We start from the raw sequence: 17,400 nt of genomic DNA, 5'->3' as shown, positions 1-17,400 counted from the left end.
ATTTCAAAGCAGATAGAGATATAAATAGAACCGCCGAAGTGTTCCAACCGGCAATCGTGCACCTTCGAGTTTTCAAATTCAGAAGAGGAGAAATGGGTTGCGAAGTTGCAGGAAAAGGAGTTTGGTTTAGTGGGTAGGCGCCATTTTTGGTGAGTCCCACACTCACATTCGTTCCTTGTGGACTGTGCACTCATGTGTGCATCTCACGTGTATATGCGTTACGTATATATGCGTGATGTGCACATTTTGGGCTCATGGTCCCCAAAGATCGAATGTGGTAAGTGCATGAGCATTTCCCGTTTTACTCCTTTAACAAAAAAAAAAAAAAAAAAAAAAAAACCATATTCACACGGACATAGACGTGTCATAGTATTGGACCATGTCTCGTTTCAGATCTGGGATCACTGCATACTCATCCATGATCCAATAAATATATGGTCTAGCATCTGCGCAATGTATTTGGCGCGATTTTTCTACTACAAGAGCTACCTGTTCATTAAAAACTGATCTCTGCGATTTGCTTTTTCCGTAGATAGCTCTAGATCTTCGACAGGTATTACTTCGCTGTTGACTTTGTCTCTGATGCAGGCATGAATGTACTTATACATATTTACACTGATGCAGTTGTTCACACATGTGCATGTGAATTGATGAATACATACTTTGCATACTGGACAAGGCAATGGGCATCCTTTACATTCCATGGAACTGTTGATCTTCACGCTGTATGTACCTCTTTTATTATTTTGGGATTGAACTCGCCATTCGTTGTCATCAACTAGAAGAATCATTGTATCGAGAACTTCAATGCTTTTACGATGACTTTCCGCAATTAATCTCATCCTAAAGCTTTGTTTGTTTTTTGACGCACAAGACATTCTTTCGAACATAATGTCACGTCTTAACTGGAGAAGATGCGCCACAATCATATCCGCCCTTCTGTTCTTTTTACCCTTCATGTAACAATATATTAATTTTTTGTGGAACGCTTCCAGGAACATATTTGTATTTAAACCCAGCTTTAGACGACAGCAGTATGCCCATTTCTCTGGACGATTTGCATAGTGCCGTCGAAAGTATTCACTAAATTCTCTTTTGCTTGAATCATAGCGGCAATCGTTAAGGAAATCTTGAAGATGGTCCTTGAATTCATTCTCGTCTGTCATTTTCATTAAAATCCGACATTTGTTCAGCACGTTCCGTTTAACTGGACCTTTTATTTTATACATATTTGCCCAGCTTCGTTCCACGTGCCAAGCGTAAAGCAGATAATTATCAGGTCGACCCATCACTTGTGACCAAGCGTTGACATATGCTGGAGCATCATCGGTCATTAGAGTTTTGGTAGCTATCTTGCCAACCTTTTGAGCTACAGCCGCAAAAAATTCTGCCATTACCCTGTTGCTGATGCACTCAGCTATAGGTACTCCTTTGCCATATTCATGCACGTTCATGATTGTTCTTAACTGGAAATCGTACTGCGTGTCACCATGTGTACTATCAATACACACCTTATCTATATAAATAAGTTAAAAAAATTCTTATCATATTTTGAATTTTAGCGAAAATTAAACAACTATTTTGAAAAATATAATTTTTTTGTCGAATTGACAATTTACATTTAGTTCCGAGGAATAATTTAATTTAATTATTTATCAAAATTGTATTGAAATTCTGTTTTTTTTTTATTATTTGAAACGTATAATCTTTTTTCTCATAATTTGATCAACTACAAAAACCAGTAACTAGACTGTGCCTTGCATAGATCTCAAAAGTTTCAATAAAACTTTACATTTAATTTAGTCAATTATGCAATTTAAGGTTTTCTTTATTTTATAAAGCATTGTTCTTGAATCACAACAAATTACTCTGTCCGCATCGTTTCCAGATAAATAATAATAAAAGCCAGAATTACTTTCGAATTGTATCTTTGTACTTTTTAACATTTATATATTTTTCTTACCACCAACTTTATTAATTATTGGGATAATTCTTTTTTATATTCACTTTAATATTTCTCTTTCAATAAAATCGTTTCATGGAGTGAAATTCAAATTGACAGTGTACCGAGAAAAGTCCAGTTATTGGTATTGAAATTTCAGTATCCAATATTCTGTCATTAATATGTCACTGAATTGGTCTCCAGATTTTACTTTTTCTTTTTATTCTTCTCAATTTTGAATTTAATATAGTTTAATATTTTCTTTGAAAGACACGACGTTTGACCTTGTAATACTTTCTAGATTTTTCTATTATAGAATGAATCTAATTTCAGTTTTATTGTTTCAAAATAAGTAAGACCTGAAAATTTAATTTTCGATTAAATATCATACTTTAAATGAAAACAACGTGGTTTTATTTCTACAAGTCTAGAAAGTCTTACAGACAAATCTATAAAATAGAAGAACAAAAGACAGATTTTTCGACAAAACAATCTTGAACTGTATTAAAGTAGAAATTATATTTTGAATCGAAAATTTAGAAGAATGAAAAATTTTAATTGAATTAAAATTTAATTGTAAAAGTTTGAGGACAGTTAACCACTTGCAATTAGTATGCTTAGCAGAATTCACAACTTTAAAGAAATACAAATAGTTTATAAAAATAATTCAAAGAATCGAAGCACCCAACAAAATTCAAAAGAAATATAAGGCGTATAGGGGTGCATCTCTGTAACTAAGGCTATTAAAAAAAACGGAAAAGAAAATAATTCCAAAGAATAAAAATAATTCAATAATTTATTGCGAACCGGTAAATGGCCGGAAATTGGCTTCCTTGATTAAAACGGCCACCTGTATTTCTTAGCATTTTAAAAATTATTATATTCATTGGTTTTTTCCTATACAAATATTTATACTTCTTCGTACTTGTATAAAAATTCCCATCAAGGATTGTGTTTGCTGTCAATTCTAATTTTTGGGATTAATAAATGAATCGGCACGAATTTAAAAATGAAAAATATAAAAAGTTTATTTGACGAGTGGACTGTATTGAATTAAGGACAAAAATGTTGGGTGTCAATTCTAAATTTTGGAATTAATAAAAGAATCGGCACAAATAAAAAATATAAAAAGTTTATTTGATAAGTGGACTGTATTTACATGATTTGAAATGGAGGGCTATTTACACTAAAATTTCACATTTTATGGTGTTGTGCTGACTCGATGCAACGAGCTGCATCTATCAGCTGTGAGAGAGATGTTCTCTTGAGGAGAGATTATTGAAAATCTGACTCTACAATGAAACGGACCCAATGTCTCTTGGCCATGTAAATTTGGGACGAAGCCGCATTTGGTTTGCCTTCGGAGATTTCCGGATGCCTGTATCGGTTCCCGCATGAAAGCGACCCTTTTTACCGATCGCAGTCGGAAAAAGGCGAAGTGAAAAATCCCCGGGGAAACCCCACGAGGATGACGCTCGGTATTTAAGGCCCTAGGGGCGCCTGGTTATCCTAAGACTACCATAAAAATCATAAACATTAGACACCTTATAGTTACTGGACGGATTAAATTGGTAAAAGTTTCTAAAATCATCTTAAGTCTAAGTCGGTCTTGTCGTAAATAAATGTAAATAAATAAATTGTAATGGTTGACACTTTTGCTAGTAATAAACGCCTTATCGAAACGTCCTTCTTTGAAATATAATATAAAGAGTAAAAGTTTTCCCGTTCGTTTTACATTTTTAGAAATATAAATATTGTTCAGGATTGATCATGCCGCCCTCTTGAAATATCAAAGTTCAATGAAAGAAAATTGATTACATAAATTCCGTAGTAAAAGCCTAGGGCACTGGAGTATTAAAATTAAACATTGTAATTCGTGAAACAAAGTAATGTTAAAATCTTACAATATTCTATAAAGACATTCGAAATGAACATGATGTAAAAGAAAAAGTTGAAATTTTACGTATATCTGACGCTAAAAAGATAGTTGCGTGCATTAAAGTTTATACATACGGACAATACAAATTTTCGTAAAGCACAACGATCAACTCAACTGAAAATTCAACTAACATCGAATCTCGAAATTGCGACGATTTACATGAGTGCTTAGAACAAATGCAGATAACAACATAGTTAATAAAACGACACTTGAAAATTGAAATGGAAATTTGAAAATTGATATGAGACTTGAAATTTGAAATGATACTTGGAAACTGAAATGGAAATTTGCAATGGACACAATTAATTGAAAAATACACGAAGAACGATACATGACACGTAGTATACATATAAATTCGTGACAACGCGTATCATTTGTTCCTAAAATTTTACAAAATATTGATTTTGAGAACAAAATCTCAAATGTAATATAAAATATGGACATTACTATTCGCATATTTGTGGTATCAAATGCCAAATGACCTTTTTCCTTAATACAGAATTTTGAACCTCTTTTTTATTGTTTTGAAATTCAAAATTATTATGAAGATCTTTAAATGTAAATTAGTTTAAGTTCTAAAAGGTCTGAAATATCGAGCTTTCAAATCGAATTCAGATGCCTTTTTTTAAGACATCTTTTATTGTACTTAAAAATATATGAATTAAAATCTGATCCTTTTCGAACTGACATTCGAGTGAATTAATTTTTTGAAAAGTGTTACGTAGATGTAACTTTATCATTAAAATTGAAATTTTGAAAAAATATATATAACTATTTTTGAAGGCCTTTCTGGCTTAAACTCATCCGGAATGGAAAAATCATGAGATATTATAAAATTGTAAGAAAATTATAATGATATCGAAATGGAATTCACCTAAGCATAAAAGCTCGTAATCAAATGTTATGTGAAATTTAGATTTTTTTCACATTATTTTCAAACGAATAAAATTTCTAAAAGATGTCATCTGAATCATCATGAAATAATGTTTATAATTATTGAAATGGTATTTTGTGTTTGAAACGTATTTTGGAAGGCCGCTCTTGATTCAACTTCTCTAGAATCGGCGGTTCATGAAATGTCATAAAATTGTGAGAAAATAAAAAATGGAATTCTTTCCGTGGATTACGGGTTTGTGAAACGCCCGGTGATGATCCAAAAGCACTTGGTTTCCTGAAAGACAGTTTCCTGACAGGCGGAGTTGGTGTGAGCATAGAAGTTCATAAGAAAATTCGCCAATTATTATATTCGTAACTGCTGGTGTATGAAAAACCATAGAAGCTGTAATTATAATCTTTGAATTTGGAAATTTTTGATTAAATACTATGAAAGTCATCTCACTTGAAATTTCCTTGAAACTAGAGATATCAGGTTCGAATTAATATAATTTGTCTAAAGTTTGTAAGAATTTTCGATTAAATTCTCTGAAAGGCATTTTATTCAAAGGTTTCTTAAAACAAAAAATGTGCTTTTTTAATTTTATATAATTTAGTGGAAATGTTATTCTGTAGAAGAAATTTATTTAATTTTAGTTGGTATTAAAATAATGGCTTTTTGGCGACAGACGAAAAGTTTATAACTGACAGAAGAAGATTTTTGTAGACCGATTGTGTATTCTACTGAGTTGAAAATTTTAATCGTTCGAGTATGGATCTAGAATCAATATAGATTCGTTAGTAATTAATCGGTACTGAGAGCATTAATTAAAAAGAGTTCGAGAAGGAAGGTACTTTTCCTTATTGCACGGAGAAACCGTTTGCTGCAATATTTGATAAAAATCAGACAAGATTTACTATTTGCAGTTTGGAATGGAGGGGCATAGCAGAACTTTTGTAATGTTTACTACTCCGAGTAGTAACTAGTAACTACATGCCAAACTACAAAATTCATTGGAGTAAAATTTAAAAATGTTACTTTTATTTATACAGGTGATTGCAATATTTGCAAAGGACTATAGTAACATCGAGAGACCGGCGCATTGATTTAGTAAGCGACTTAGTAAAAATAACCCAACATGTGCGGCGTCGCGTTGAAGGGTACGACGATACGTATCAGTTTACACGAGCATACGACGTAAATGCAGACTTATTTATTATGGGATTTTGAACTCTTTCGCACTATTATATTTATTTAAATTGCAATTGTATAGTACACACGATTATATATAGCTAATACATTATTATATACATGCATGAATATTATATCACAAGCTGAAACAGAAAAATGTGATTAAAGTAAAGCTGGTGGGAGTCGAACACGGGTCTCCAACGCTGCAGCACGGCGATATTCCATTCGACTAAACTGGATAATGTGGTCCAGAAATGTATCGCCCTTATGAAGTAAATGCTAGCAATCAAATTGATTTCCATTAAATTATTCTATAATTGTTCACAATGATGGCATTTTAAAAATTCTTAGCACTATATCTTAACGCAATCAAATATCCTAATATCGAGGTTGAAAAATAATGTTTTGCTCTCTGTGGAAAATTTGTTTTTCAATTGTAACTTTTCGAATTATCCTAATTTATTATAATAAGTATCTTTGCATCAAACTAAATTGAGTGATTGATAAATTTAAGGAATTTCAGCAGAGCGTTGGTCGGCTGACATCGTTTACGCTCGGCTGCACTCGGTCGAACGCTAGGCTCGCTTACTAAGCCACTTACTAATACTCGAGAGCGATCTTCCGAATTTGTCTTACTCCATAATATAAAAAAATAGAAAGTGTCATAGTATAATTCATATTGCTACAGACAATAGCAATTCCTCTTAAAAATTTAGTCCTTTATGTTATTTTAGGTACTTATTACTTCTACTTTTTTTATATAATTTAATTATGTCTCTACTAATTTATCCTATCTAGGATTTTACTATAAAAAATACTAAGACTTCGTATCATCAATAGGAAAATTTCATATAAAAATAACATAGCTTATGATTATTGTATTAAAGTATACGAATTATCGCCTTGGTCCCTCGATTGTAACCTAATTTAGCATATTTTCCAGTACAAAGTTTCTCAGTGTGTGAAGAAATTGAACTCAAGCGAAGTGAAATTTGGAATAGTTCAAATTGCTCTTTAATATCGTTTCCTGCATTTTCGGCAATGAATCGTATGACAATATTTTAAATGATATTTAAGACGTACATTTTTTGAAATAGGATGCCTCTTTCACCATTTAGTTTTAACTAGGGGCGTAGAAGCGTTTGAAAATTGAGTGCTTGAGAGAGATCGTCTACTCCTCTGAGTATATAATTCACGTTTTTGATGAAATTGTTCGACGGTACCTTGAAAGGTATTAGTCGACAGTTTGAAAATTTGAAATTAGGTATGATGGAGTTAAAAATGATAACATAAAATTGAATAAAAAATATTTACTTGAACTTGAAAGTTCTGTATTTTATGCCGGACGCGAATTTGTTTAATTTTCACTGTTAATGGACTAATTATTTATTATCAAATTGAAAATTCGAAATGAAATAAAATCTTGTGATTGAGTGAAATCCGACTGTATAAAAATACACAGAGGTATCTCGGACTTTCTGAGAAGATATTTTTTAGTGATTTCTGTTTTGTAAGGCAGATATTTAATTTGACTTTGAATTTCTCATCATATTTCAGAAATCATTGTGCATTTTTTAACATCAAGTGTAAATCAAGAAATAATAATGAAGTTTCGTTTCTAATGGAAAATTGTGTTAAAATTGTTTCAAATTTAGTCAAATGACGTTTCATACTTTCTCCTTGGTTTTTCCAAAACCGTGAGCGATGAGTTAGTCATAATAAAATTGTAAATCTATCCTTAATTTCTATTCGCACTGAACACATATAACATAATGTGACCGAAGAATATGGAAACAAGGAAATGGGAATATCGTGATACATTATTAACAATCTTCTCTTCTGGAAATAAATGTGGAAGAATGAAACTTCCTTTTTCTGATGGTGAAAGAATCACTGAGAAAACTATATCGCATGAATTACAATATATATCGTAATTCCTGCGCTATATATCTTAATTATCGCATTATAATAGCGCAAAATTGTGAAATCGTACATTACAAGTTTTTACATTATATACCGCATAATTGTGCAATCTATAACGTAAGAATTTAAGTTTATTACGCTATCATATTGTATTTCTTCTTTATCGATCTCGCGAGGGTTCGAGTACTCAGGAAGCAATCACAGAAAAATTGAAGATAAAGTTTACATCGATTCCAGGTGAAAGATTCGCCAAAATAAAAATTAACCTTGCAAGATAAACTTTACATGAATCGAGGATAATTATCAATTTTTAACCTTGCCTGGATAATCTTTCATCTCATAATCGCTTCATTTTTATTCAAGATGTAGCGAAAATTACGACGCCAGCGCTATCCAGCGTCGTTTAAGAGGGCTGGGGAGATGAGCTTTTGTAAGGTCGTCGTTGCACTCTATTTTCTTCGAAAGTACAATGAAAAATATGATTGATATGGTATTTCTACATTCAGAAAAGAATGTTCTATGTCTATAGTGTTTTGAAATTGCGATAAACAGTTCTAAAATTAACAATAAGATTAGTCAAAGTTACCCTAGTTTTGAAGACTAATTTCTCGGCTAGTAATGATTATTTCACAAATTTACAACATTAATAATATCTATTGACTTTTCATCTACAAATGTATGTACCTATCTAAACAATTCTTCTTAAATAAATATGAAAAAACAGAGTTTAACGAAGTGTCTGCATGGAGTAAATTTAAGGCCAGTAACTACCGATCCTAGCGGCCAAATATTACGGAGATCTTTAAGCACGCCCACTCTGTTGAAATGAAAGAAATTCTAAGTTCCAAAAAAATTTTCTAAAAATACTTCTCTGACGTTCAATGGATTTGCACGTTTCTTAAAATTCTGAGTCGAATGATATATACTTTTAGCAGTCACTTTTTTCATAGAAAACGGTATTATAGTAACAACAATAAAAGTAATGATTATTTTAAAAATTAACAAAACAATAAGCATGTAAGAATAGGTATGTAAAACCATTGATAATAATTGTAACTTATGTGGAATGCCTGGATTGGTAAACGAGTGAGGAAAATAAAGCTTTACACAGTAATACAAGATGATGAATTTTAAATGTACACTGTAAAAAAATTTCGAGGAAAAATTGCCCAAAATCGTGTGGAAGTAATATACACCAAAATTCGGGAATTTTCGCTACTCAGAATTGGGGAAAATTCCCTAAAATATATATATAGAAAAATTCACTAAATTTTGTGGGATCTTATACAAAAATTAGGGGAATTTTCTCGACGGCCGTATAGGAAAGATTCCCTACAATTTTCGGAATCTTACTGAAAATATAGGTAAATTTCCCTAAAGTGTAGCAGCGAAAATTCAATATTTTTTAGGAATTTTATTGAACATTTAGGGAATTCTTTCTAATGCGTAGTAGGACAAATGCACTAACTTTTGTGTAATTTTATTGAACAGTAGGGATTTCTCCCCAATGCAAAATGAGAAAAATTCCCGAATTTTAGTTATATTACTTTCATATGATTTTTTGGGAAAATTGCTTATGGTAGAATAGGGAAAATTGACTACATTATTGTACAAGCTAGGGAAGTGAAGTGAGTTGGATATATTCTTAATTAATATTAATATATTTTTTCCATGTTTATAAAATTTATTTATTATCATATGCTTATCCAATAAAATTTACTATATTATTTATTAATGTGCCTGCTTGAGGATCTTTATCCGGCTTCGAGCCCTTCTTATTCCTCCGGTGTCCTTTATCCGGATTAATGTCCAAAATCATACTGTAAAAAATTGCAAAAAAGAACCTTTGATTAGCTTATAATGTAAATTAGATTATTTGTAAACTGGATCAATGAAGTTTTACTAATTGAAATAGGGCCAAATCGTTCACCAATTAATTTGTTATAAACGTCTTTAATTTGATTGATATGAGCAATTCCCATAACATTTGATTAGCTCAATCAATTACAAAGGAGATAATAAGAAATGAAGTAGGAGGTTTGCCAAAACTTTAGACACTCATTTTTTTCTTCTATATAATCAAATATTATGAGAGGAATAAAAACTTTAAGGCTCAATTGAGTAATTATTTCATAATTAATTAACTAAACCTAATTTTTTTTAAATCAATTTACTGTTGAATAAATTCCAGTGAAGAACATTTTTCCGCCGGGTAATTGTATCCGTACACGTAATAGGCGAGAATCAAAAACAGGACACCGCGAATCACACAGTTTGAGTGTAAAATTATTTCCTCCTCAATGACGATTGCACAGCAGCAAGATTCATCATACAGAGACATTCCTAAAACAGAAAATAAAATATAATTAAGTGTTACTGTACCTTTTACAATTAAAGTCGGCAAGTTTAATTATACTATTGAAAGTTTAATTGTTTTGTTAAAGTTATCATTTTTGATCGAATAACCTTCAGTGTAGAAAATTTATCTTTGGTTGAAAATTGATCTTCCTTGTTAAAAATTCACCTTTTTAATTAAGCATTGAACCATTTAGTTATTTTGATCGAGGATTTAATTATTTGTTTAAATTTTTTTCATTGAAATCAACTGGTTGATCTTTCGTTTTTATTGTTTCTGAATAAAATTTTTAAAAAATTCTACATTTGAAATTCAATTTTATTCGTCCCACCCGGTATTACTAAGTAGCAGGCAGGTAAGGGGATTTTTTACTATCCTTTTAACGTCCGGAGGAGTCGAGAGTTTCAAAATGAGATTTAGGTACAGCTCGTTCAGGGCTAATATAAGGGAAAATTAGGTAGAACTAGCCATATTGCTATACTTTAATATTCAAAATTTTTTAAATATAAACGACTTACCGACTGCTCCTTCCAAGTTTTGATGCTGGCAGTTATATTTTATTTGTTGTTTAATCACTAAAATCACACTTCTTTCGGATAAAGTTCCGAATAGGTGAACGTGACGATTTTCTTTACACTGCGTATACTTATGTATTTTGACGCGCTGATTACGAAAATGATAGTGAGAATTGGTGACAAGGCGATTTTCATGGTGAAATCGCGGAAAACCCATAAAAAATGTGTTTTTTTTTTTGCGTTTATCACAGCCAATATGCAAAATCTCGCAAAATGCTTCCAATAAAAATTGTAGATTTTACAGAAATACACATTTTTTGATGGATACATTTTTTTGTACAAGTGATAGTTTTCGAGAAAATTATTGACATCTCGATTTTTATGAAAAAAAACCATACAAATCATGATCTTTTCATTTTCGAGTGTTAACCGTTCCCCAGTGTCAGCAACCCGTCTTATACGCGTAATCGAACCCGTTTCCTAAGTTTTTTCTTGTTCCAGTCACAAGGGTACCTTCCCGCCCCCCATGGCGCGTGGTAAAAGGGGCAGAGGTGTGACCTTACATTATTTCTGTGACCAGTCACAGTTGCGCCTTCCCGCCCCCACGACGCATGGGAAAAGGGGCAGGGGTGTGACCTTACATTATTTCTGTTTCCAGTCACAAGGGTGCCTTCCCGCCCCCACGACGCGTGGGAAAAGGGGCAGGGGCGTGACCTAAGTTTTTTCTGGTTCCAGTCACAGGGGTGCCTTCCCACCCCCCATGACGCTTGGGAAAAGGGGCAGGGGTGTGACCTTACATTATTAAGTGACCAGTAACAGGGGTGCCTTCCCGCTCTCATGACGCGTGTGAAAAGGAGCAGGGGTGTGACCTTACATTATTTCTGTGACCAGTCACAGGGGTGCCTTCCCGCCCCCATGACACGTTGGAAGAAAGGGGGCCGTGTCTGAACTAAGTTATTTTTGTGACCAGTCATTGGGATGCCGAGGTTTTTTGCGTTTATCTCAGCCAATACATAAATTTTCGCAAAACGTTTCTATAAAAGTTGTATATCTTATCGAAATACACATTTCTTGTATGGTACATTTTTTTCTACGAGTAATAGTTTCCGAGAAAATCACATATATATCTGATGAAATGTAAGAAATTTACAAATTTCAATGCAATTAGCGACAGGTCTTTCTCCACCATCCGCGCTCATAGTACTTAAGGGCGTGTGTTTCTTGCGTGCAATATTATTTTCCAGGTTTTCCTCTCTTGAGTCCTCGTCAAGATGGATGAAACATATAATATTTTTAGTTTACCTAAGATTCTCCAAGAAAGGGAAACAACTTTTCAGTGGTTGCGACAAATCGAATTAATTCCGTCTGAACGATTTTGCTCAAAACATAAGAAGAAGATGACTCTTGTGGAGTCTGAACATGTCTGCGAATCCTTCCTTTGTTATAAAATACACAAATATCGTCACAGTATTACCGTTGCAGAAAACACGTGGTTTGAGAAGTGCCGCATTTCTGCAGCGGCCTGTATGCTTATTACGTATTGTTTTGCGTTAAATTTTAATTTTGAACAAGCGATCCGGGAAAGCAGCATTATAAACAATGAATCGATTTCTCGAGAAACAGTTTCAAACCGCTTATCATTTGGTACAGAGGTCTGCATGCTTGCTCTTGACAGCAACTTCGAAGAGGATGGTCACATCGGCGGTTTCGGTGAATTTGTGTGAAATCGATGAGCGCAAAATCGGCCGTCGAAAATACGAGCGAGGACGTGTCGTAGAAGGATCATGGATTCTCGGAAGGATCCACAGAGGACATTCCTACAAATATCAGTTGGAAATCTGTCCCGATAATAAGTGAGATCAGGCTACTTTAATTGCATTAATAAAAAAGCATGTAGCGGAAGGGACAGAAATCCACACCCATTGTTGGAAGGGATACATTAATCTCGAAGATCATGGATTTGTCCACAAAACTGTGAATCATTCCGAACAATTTGTGGATGCCGATTCCGGAGCACACACAGACACAAAACATTGAGTAATCTTGGCGGTGGATGCGACGATTTCTCTCACGAGGAGTGCGTAAGAGCAACATTGCAGAGCATCTCTGCGAATTTTTGTGGCGGCGACGCGTAAAGAAAATAGTTGCTGATCCGTTTAAAGAATTAATTACTAACATGAAAGCATATTATCCTGGCTACTAAATATACTCAGCAGACAATTATAAAAAAACTTAAGGAGTATACAATCAAGACAATAAATAGAGTATACTCAGAATGTCTAATTAAAATAAATTAAAATATATTTAAAAATCATAAAAGTAAAAAAACAATTAAAAAATACAACAAAAAATTCTTTTCAAAATACTCCAACCTTCCCGTGGTGAAAAGCGTGAGTAGGTGCCCAACCGAAACCAATGGAGAATGCTCATTGTTTTTTTTTCATAAAAATCAAGATATCACTAATTTTCTTGGAAACTATCACTCGTAGAAAAAAATGTGATGCATAAAAAATGTGTATTTTGCTACGATCTATAACTTTGATTAAAAACATTTTGCGAGATTTTGCATAATAGCTGAGATAAACGCAAAAAACCATATTTTTTATGGTTTTTTTCGCAAGTTTACCATGAGAATCGCCGAGTCGCCAATTTTCACTATCATTTTCGTAATCAGCGCGTCAAAATACATAAGTATACGCAGTGTGAAGGAAATCGTCACGTTCACCTATTCGGAACTGCACCCCTTCTTTCTAACGAAAACCAAACGACACTTGGCAATTGCACACAAACGACACTTCTTTCCACAATTCTTCCGCCGTCTGTCCCTTTTGACGGATTTGAATAAAGTGACCCTAATGACGTTCGGGCATACCTGATGAACGCTTGGGCATCATTCGGATTTCATTGGTTGTCTGGTTTCCTCAAAAATACCCAATGAGCACTAATAAACAACGGACGCATTTTAAAGTATAGGGAAGCTAACCAATGACATTTTATTTTAAAAGGGAAGATTTTGATTTGAAACTCTTTCCGACTTCTCTAGTTTGCTCATGCGAATTAATAATTTCCGAAATACATTAATCAGTTCTGTTATATGCAAATTTGAAACTCTTTATCAGTCTCATTTTAAAATATCTGAAATATTTCTCCTGCTATAATCCCTCAGGGTGTCTACTAACCAAGGTAACCGAGATATAGCCGGGAAGTAAAATAAAGCGAAGAATTAAATGGGAATACAAATTCTATTCGGGAGTCACATTACACATTTTCGAAAATGTAATATGTATTTTTCATGAATCGTGAAAAATTTTCAAAGATATTAAAGAGTTGTAATAAATAAGACAAAAAAGGTATTCAGAAATTGTAACATTTGCAAAATTGTATAATAGTCAAAAACAATTTTTAAGCTTTGAATTCATTATTATGAAGTTCTATTTTGTTTCGCATACCTTTTTAATTTGAATCCTTTCATAATAATATTAAATTATTTTATTTTATTAATTTTATTGCAACATTTTTTTAAATCTTCCTGAAATATTTTTAAATCTTTATGTAGCCTTTGGAATCTTTCGAAATTCTTTGAAATCATTCAACATACACTTTTGTCGCACTCATTGTGAAATCATTTAGGCATACACTTTTGTCGCACTTATTCTAAAAGCTTCACTAATGGCATTCAGCAGACTTTGATTTACAATAAGACGCCAGAAATGATTCTACTTTGATAGAAACGTGCAATTAATCGTGTCTAGGCATATTTAACACATACGTATAGATATGATGTAAAATGAAATGTAATAGAACATGATTTATTAGGTCTTATGAACTCCATAATTTTTGGGGAATATTCTCTAATTTTTGTCAAAATGTTCATAAGTTTGGGGAAAATTACCTATTTTCTTAGGAAACGTTCACTACTTTATTGGGTTTTACGATTTCCATAACTTTTGGGGAATAGTGTCTGATTTTTGTGAACTTTTTCAGAAGTTTGCCGAAAATTCCCTATTTTCTTGGGGAACTTTCACTACGCTTTATTAAGTTTTACGAATTCCATACATTTTTGGGAATATTGTCTAATTTTTGTGAAAAGTTTTTTTCCCCACCAAAATGTGGAATTTTCTTCAATAAATCGTAGGGAAAATTCCCGAAATTTTTTGCAGTGTAAATGAATTTAATTTTTGCATTAAATTAAGTCACTTAATTTCAACCAGAAATCGAACTTAAGTGCAGTGTCTTATATCTGATATACGAGTAATATGATAATTAACTGACAGGTATGTTGAGTTTGGGATAATTTTCATTCGCGTGCTCTGAAATTCAATTTGTGCTGGCAGAAAGGCGTGCGCGAAATGCGATGCGGCGATGCGCAAACACTTAAACGGATTTCGGCGATTTTAGAAGAGGCGCCAAGATATCAGCTGAGAGTAGCCAATATGGCGTCGATAGCGCTGGATAGTAGCGATCAACACTGAGCTCATGATAGTTGTTTCGTCAACGTTTCCTATTTTGATATATGTACTCAGATCTATAACGGATTTTGAGTATAAATAGAATAATGGTACATATGTGATAAAATATATATGAAAAAGGATTGAAGATTCACGTTCTGTACCTGATAGCTTGATAGCGCATAAATGTTATGAACTTCAACAATCAGCTTACTTAAATTAACCTATAAGTTTCATTTCACACGCACGTGTTGACGGAAAGTCAACAATCTTTATGTCTTAAATTAACCTATAAAGTACATTTTACGTACATAAAGCAGCTGTCTTTCAACCAAGTGCGTTACTTAAAGTCATGTTATCATCATCAGTTGACTTTCAACTGGAGAATGCTCCTTTTGGTTACATCTGAAAGTCAATCGCCTTTTTCCACTCAAATTCAGATTCTTGCATTACCGTGTGGCGATCAACTAATATTTAAAATATTGACCGATTTTTTTCAATCCTTTTTTTATTTACTCATAATAATATAACAGGTTATTATTTGTATAATACCATTTTTATATGAAAAAAGTGAATCCTAAAAGTATATAACAATCGATTCAGAATTTCTCGAAACGTGCAAATACGTTGAACGTCAGAGAAGTATTTTTAGCAATTTTTTGCAACTTCCGTCAAGATTGGTAGTTACCTGCCTTCAATGTACTGCGTGCAGATACTTCCTTGACCTCTGTTTTTTCATATTTATTGAAGAAATTTTTTTTAGATAGGTTCATATACTTGTAGATGAAAAGTCAATAGATGTTATTAATGTTGTAAATTTGTGAAATAATCATTACGAGCCGAGAAATAATTCTTCAAAAGTAGGATAACTTTGACTAAGGTTATTGTTAATATGATACGAGTACTATTTTTTAATGAAAAAAGTGACTCCTAAAAGTATATACCAATCGATTCAGAATTTCACGAAACGTGCAAATCCGTTGAATGTCAGAGAAGCATATTTAGAAAATTTTTGCAACTTCCGTCAAGATTGGTAGTTACTTGCCTTTAATTTACTCCGTGCACATACTTCGTTGACCTCTGTTTTTTTTTTCATATTTATTTTAAAAAAGTTGTTTCTCATTACGAGCGGAGAAATAACTCCTCATATTTCTCAAAACACTACAAAAAAGTGTTTTCTATTTCAATCTTACTCTCTAATTGTGAAATAATAATGACAGGCCCGAAATTATTTTCGAAATTATCCCAATGAAATGTTTCGATTAGATGAAAATTCAAATGGAGCACTTTCAAAATTTTAAACTCTGACGTGCAACGAATTTACATGTTTCTTGAATTTCTGAATCGAATGATATATACATTTAGAAGTCACTTTTTTCATAGAAAACTGTATTATAATAACAACAACAAAAGTAATCATTATTTTACAAATTTACAAAACAATAGGCATGTAAGAATAGGTATGTAAAACCATTGATAATAATTATAACTTATGTGGAATGCAGTACATTAAAATTTAATTAATGAATATTGTACAAGATTCTGATTTTTATTGGCTTTGTCTAATTTCAAACAATGGGAGGGTCTCGCGAGGCCAAAAACGGTCGGCTCGATAAACTACCACCTGCTCCAAGGGGGGCGTAGCTGGACTGCGCGAATAGACCTCTCTCTAATCTCTGGCCAAAGATATTATAAACGTGGATGCGGTGCGGGCTTAGTTACCCGCGATAAATATAGACGGCGCGTCCGGCGAAAATTGTCAGTTCCCCTCTACCCACCGCTCCCCGGCTATAGCACCAATCGACAGCATCGCCCTCGAGGCACACTAATGGTTACTTAGCTCGGACAAGAACCATTTGGATTGAAAGTAAATTTAGTAAATTTCCAATTAAAACATATTTACATTTATAAGTTATAACTTTGCAAAACATGGTTATTTTAATGTTTCCTTTTTTAATCCGAATGAAAAACCACGTTTTTAGACTTTCACATTAAAAAACTGAGCGAGGAAGTTTGAGCTACGACAAACTTCAAGCGAACTAATTTTCTGCCAACTTTTTGCAAAATCTAAATTCGATTTGATTTTTAGTTCCATAATTACAGCGAGTTTATTACGAGCTCGCGACGCGACACCGCAGGGTTTTTCAGGGGACGCCGCCTGAAGCCTGAAACATCCTCCTTGCCTATCCTTTGTTTTGTCCACTCGCTCGCA

At 33.0% G+C, this 17,400-nt stretch overlaps 1 protein-coding gene across 2 annotated transcripts in view; it reads left to right on the top strand.

Moving 5' to 3' along the window:
• The first annotated feature begins 542 nt into the window (after positions 1-542).
• LOC117173278 (helicase SKI2W) overlaps positions 543-17,400 on the top strand; it is a 306,484-nt gene continuing 289,626 nt past the window's right edge. For both annotated transcript variants that reach the window (XM_033361754.1, XM_033361758.1), the window contains exon 1: positions 543-725. In XM_033361754.1, coding sequence (XP_033217645.1) covers positions 591-725 — 135 coding nt within the window. In that variant the 5' untranslated portion in view covers positions 543-590. The remainder of the gene's footprint in view (positions 726-17,400) is intronic.

This window comes from Belonocnema kinseyi, chromosome 5 (genome assembly GCF_010883055.1).
Source record: "Belonocnema kinseyi isolate 2016_QV_RU_SX_M_011 chromosome 5, B_treatae_v1, whole genome shotgun sequence".
NCBI lineage: Eukaryota > Metazoa > Arthropoda > Insecta > Hymenoptera > Cynipidae > Belonocnema > Belonocnema kinseyi.
Note: the sequence above shows the minus strand (reverse complement) of the source record. Positions and strands in the feature narration are given on the sequence as shown.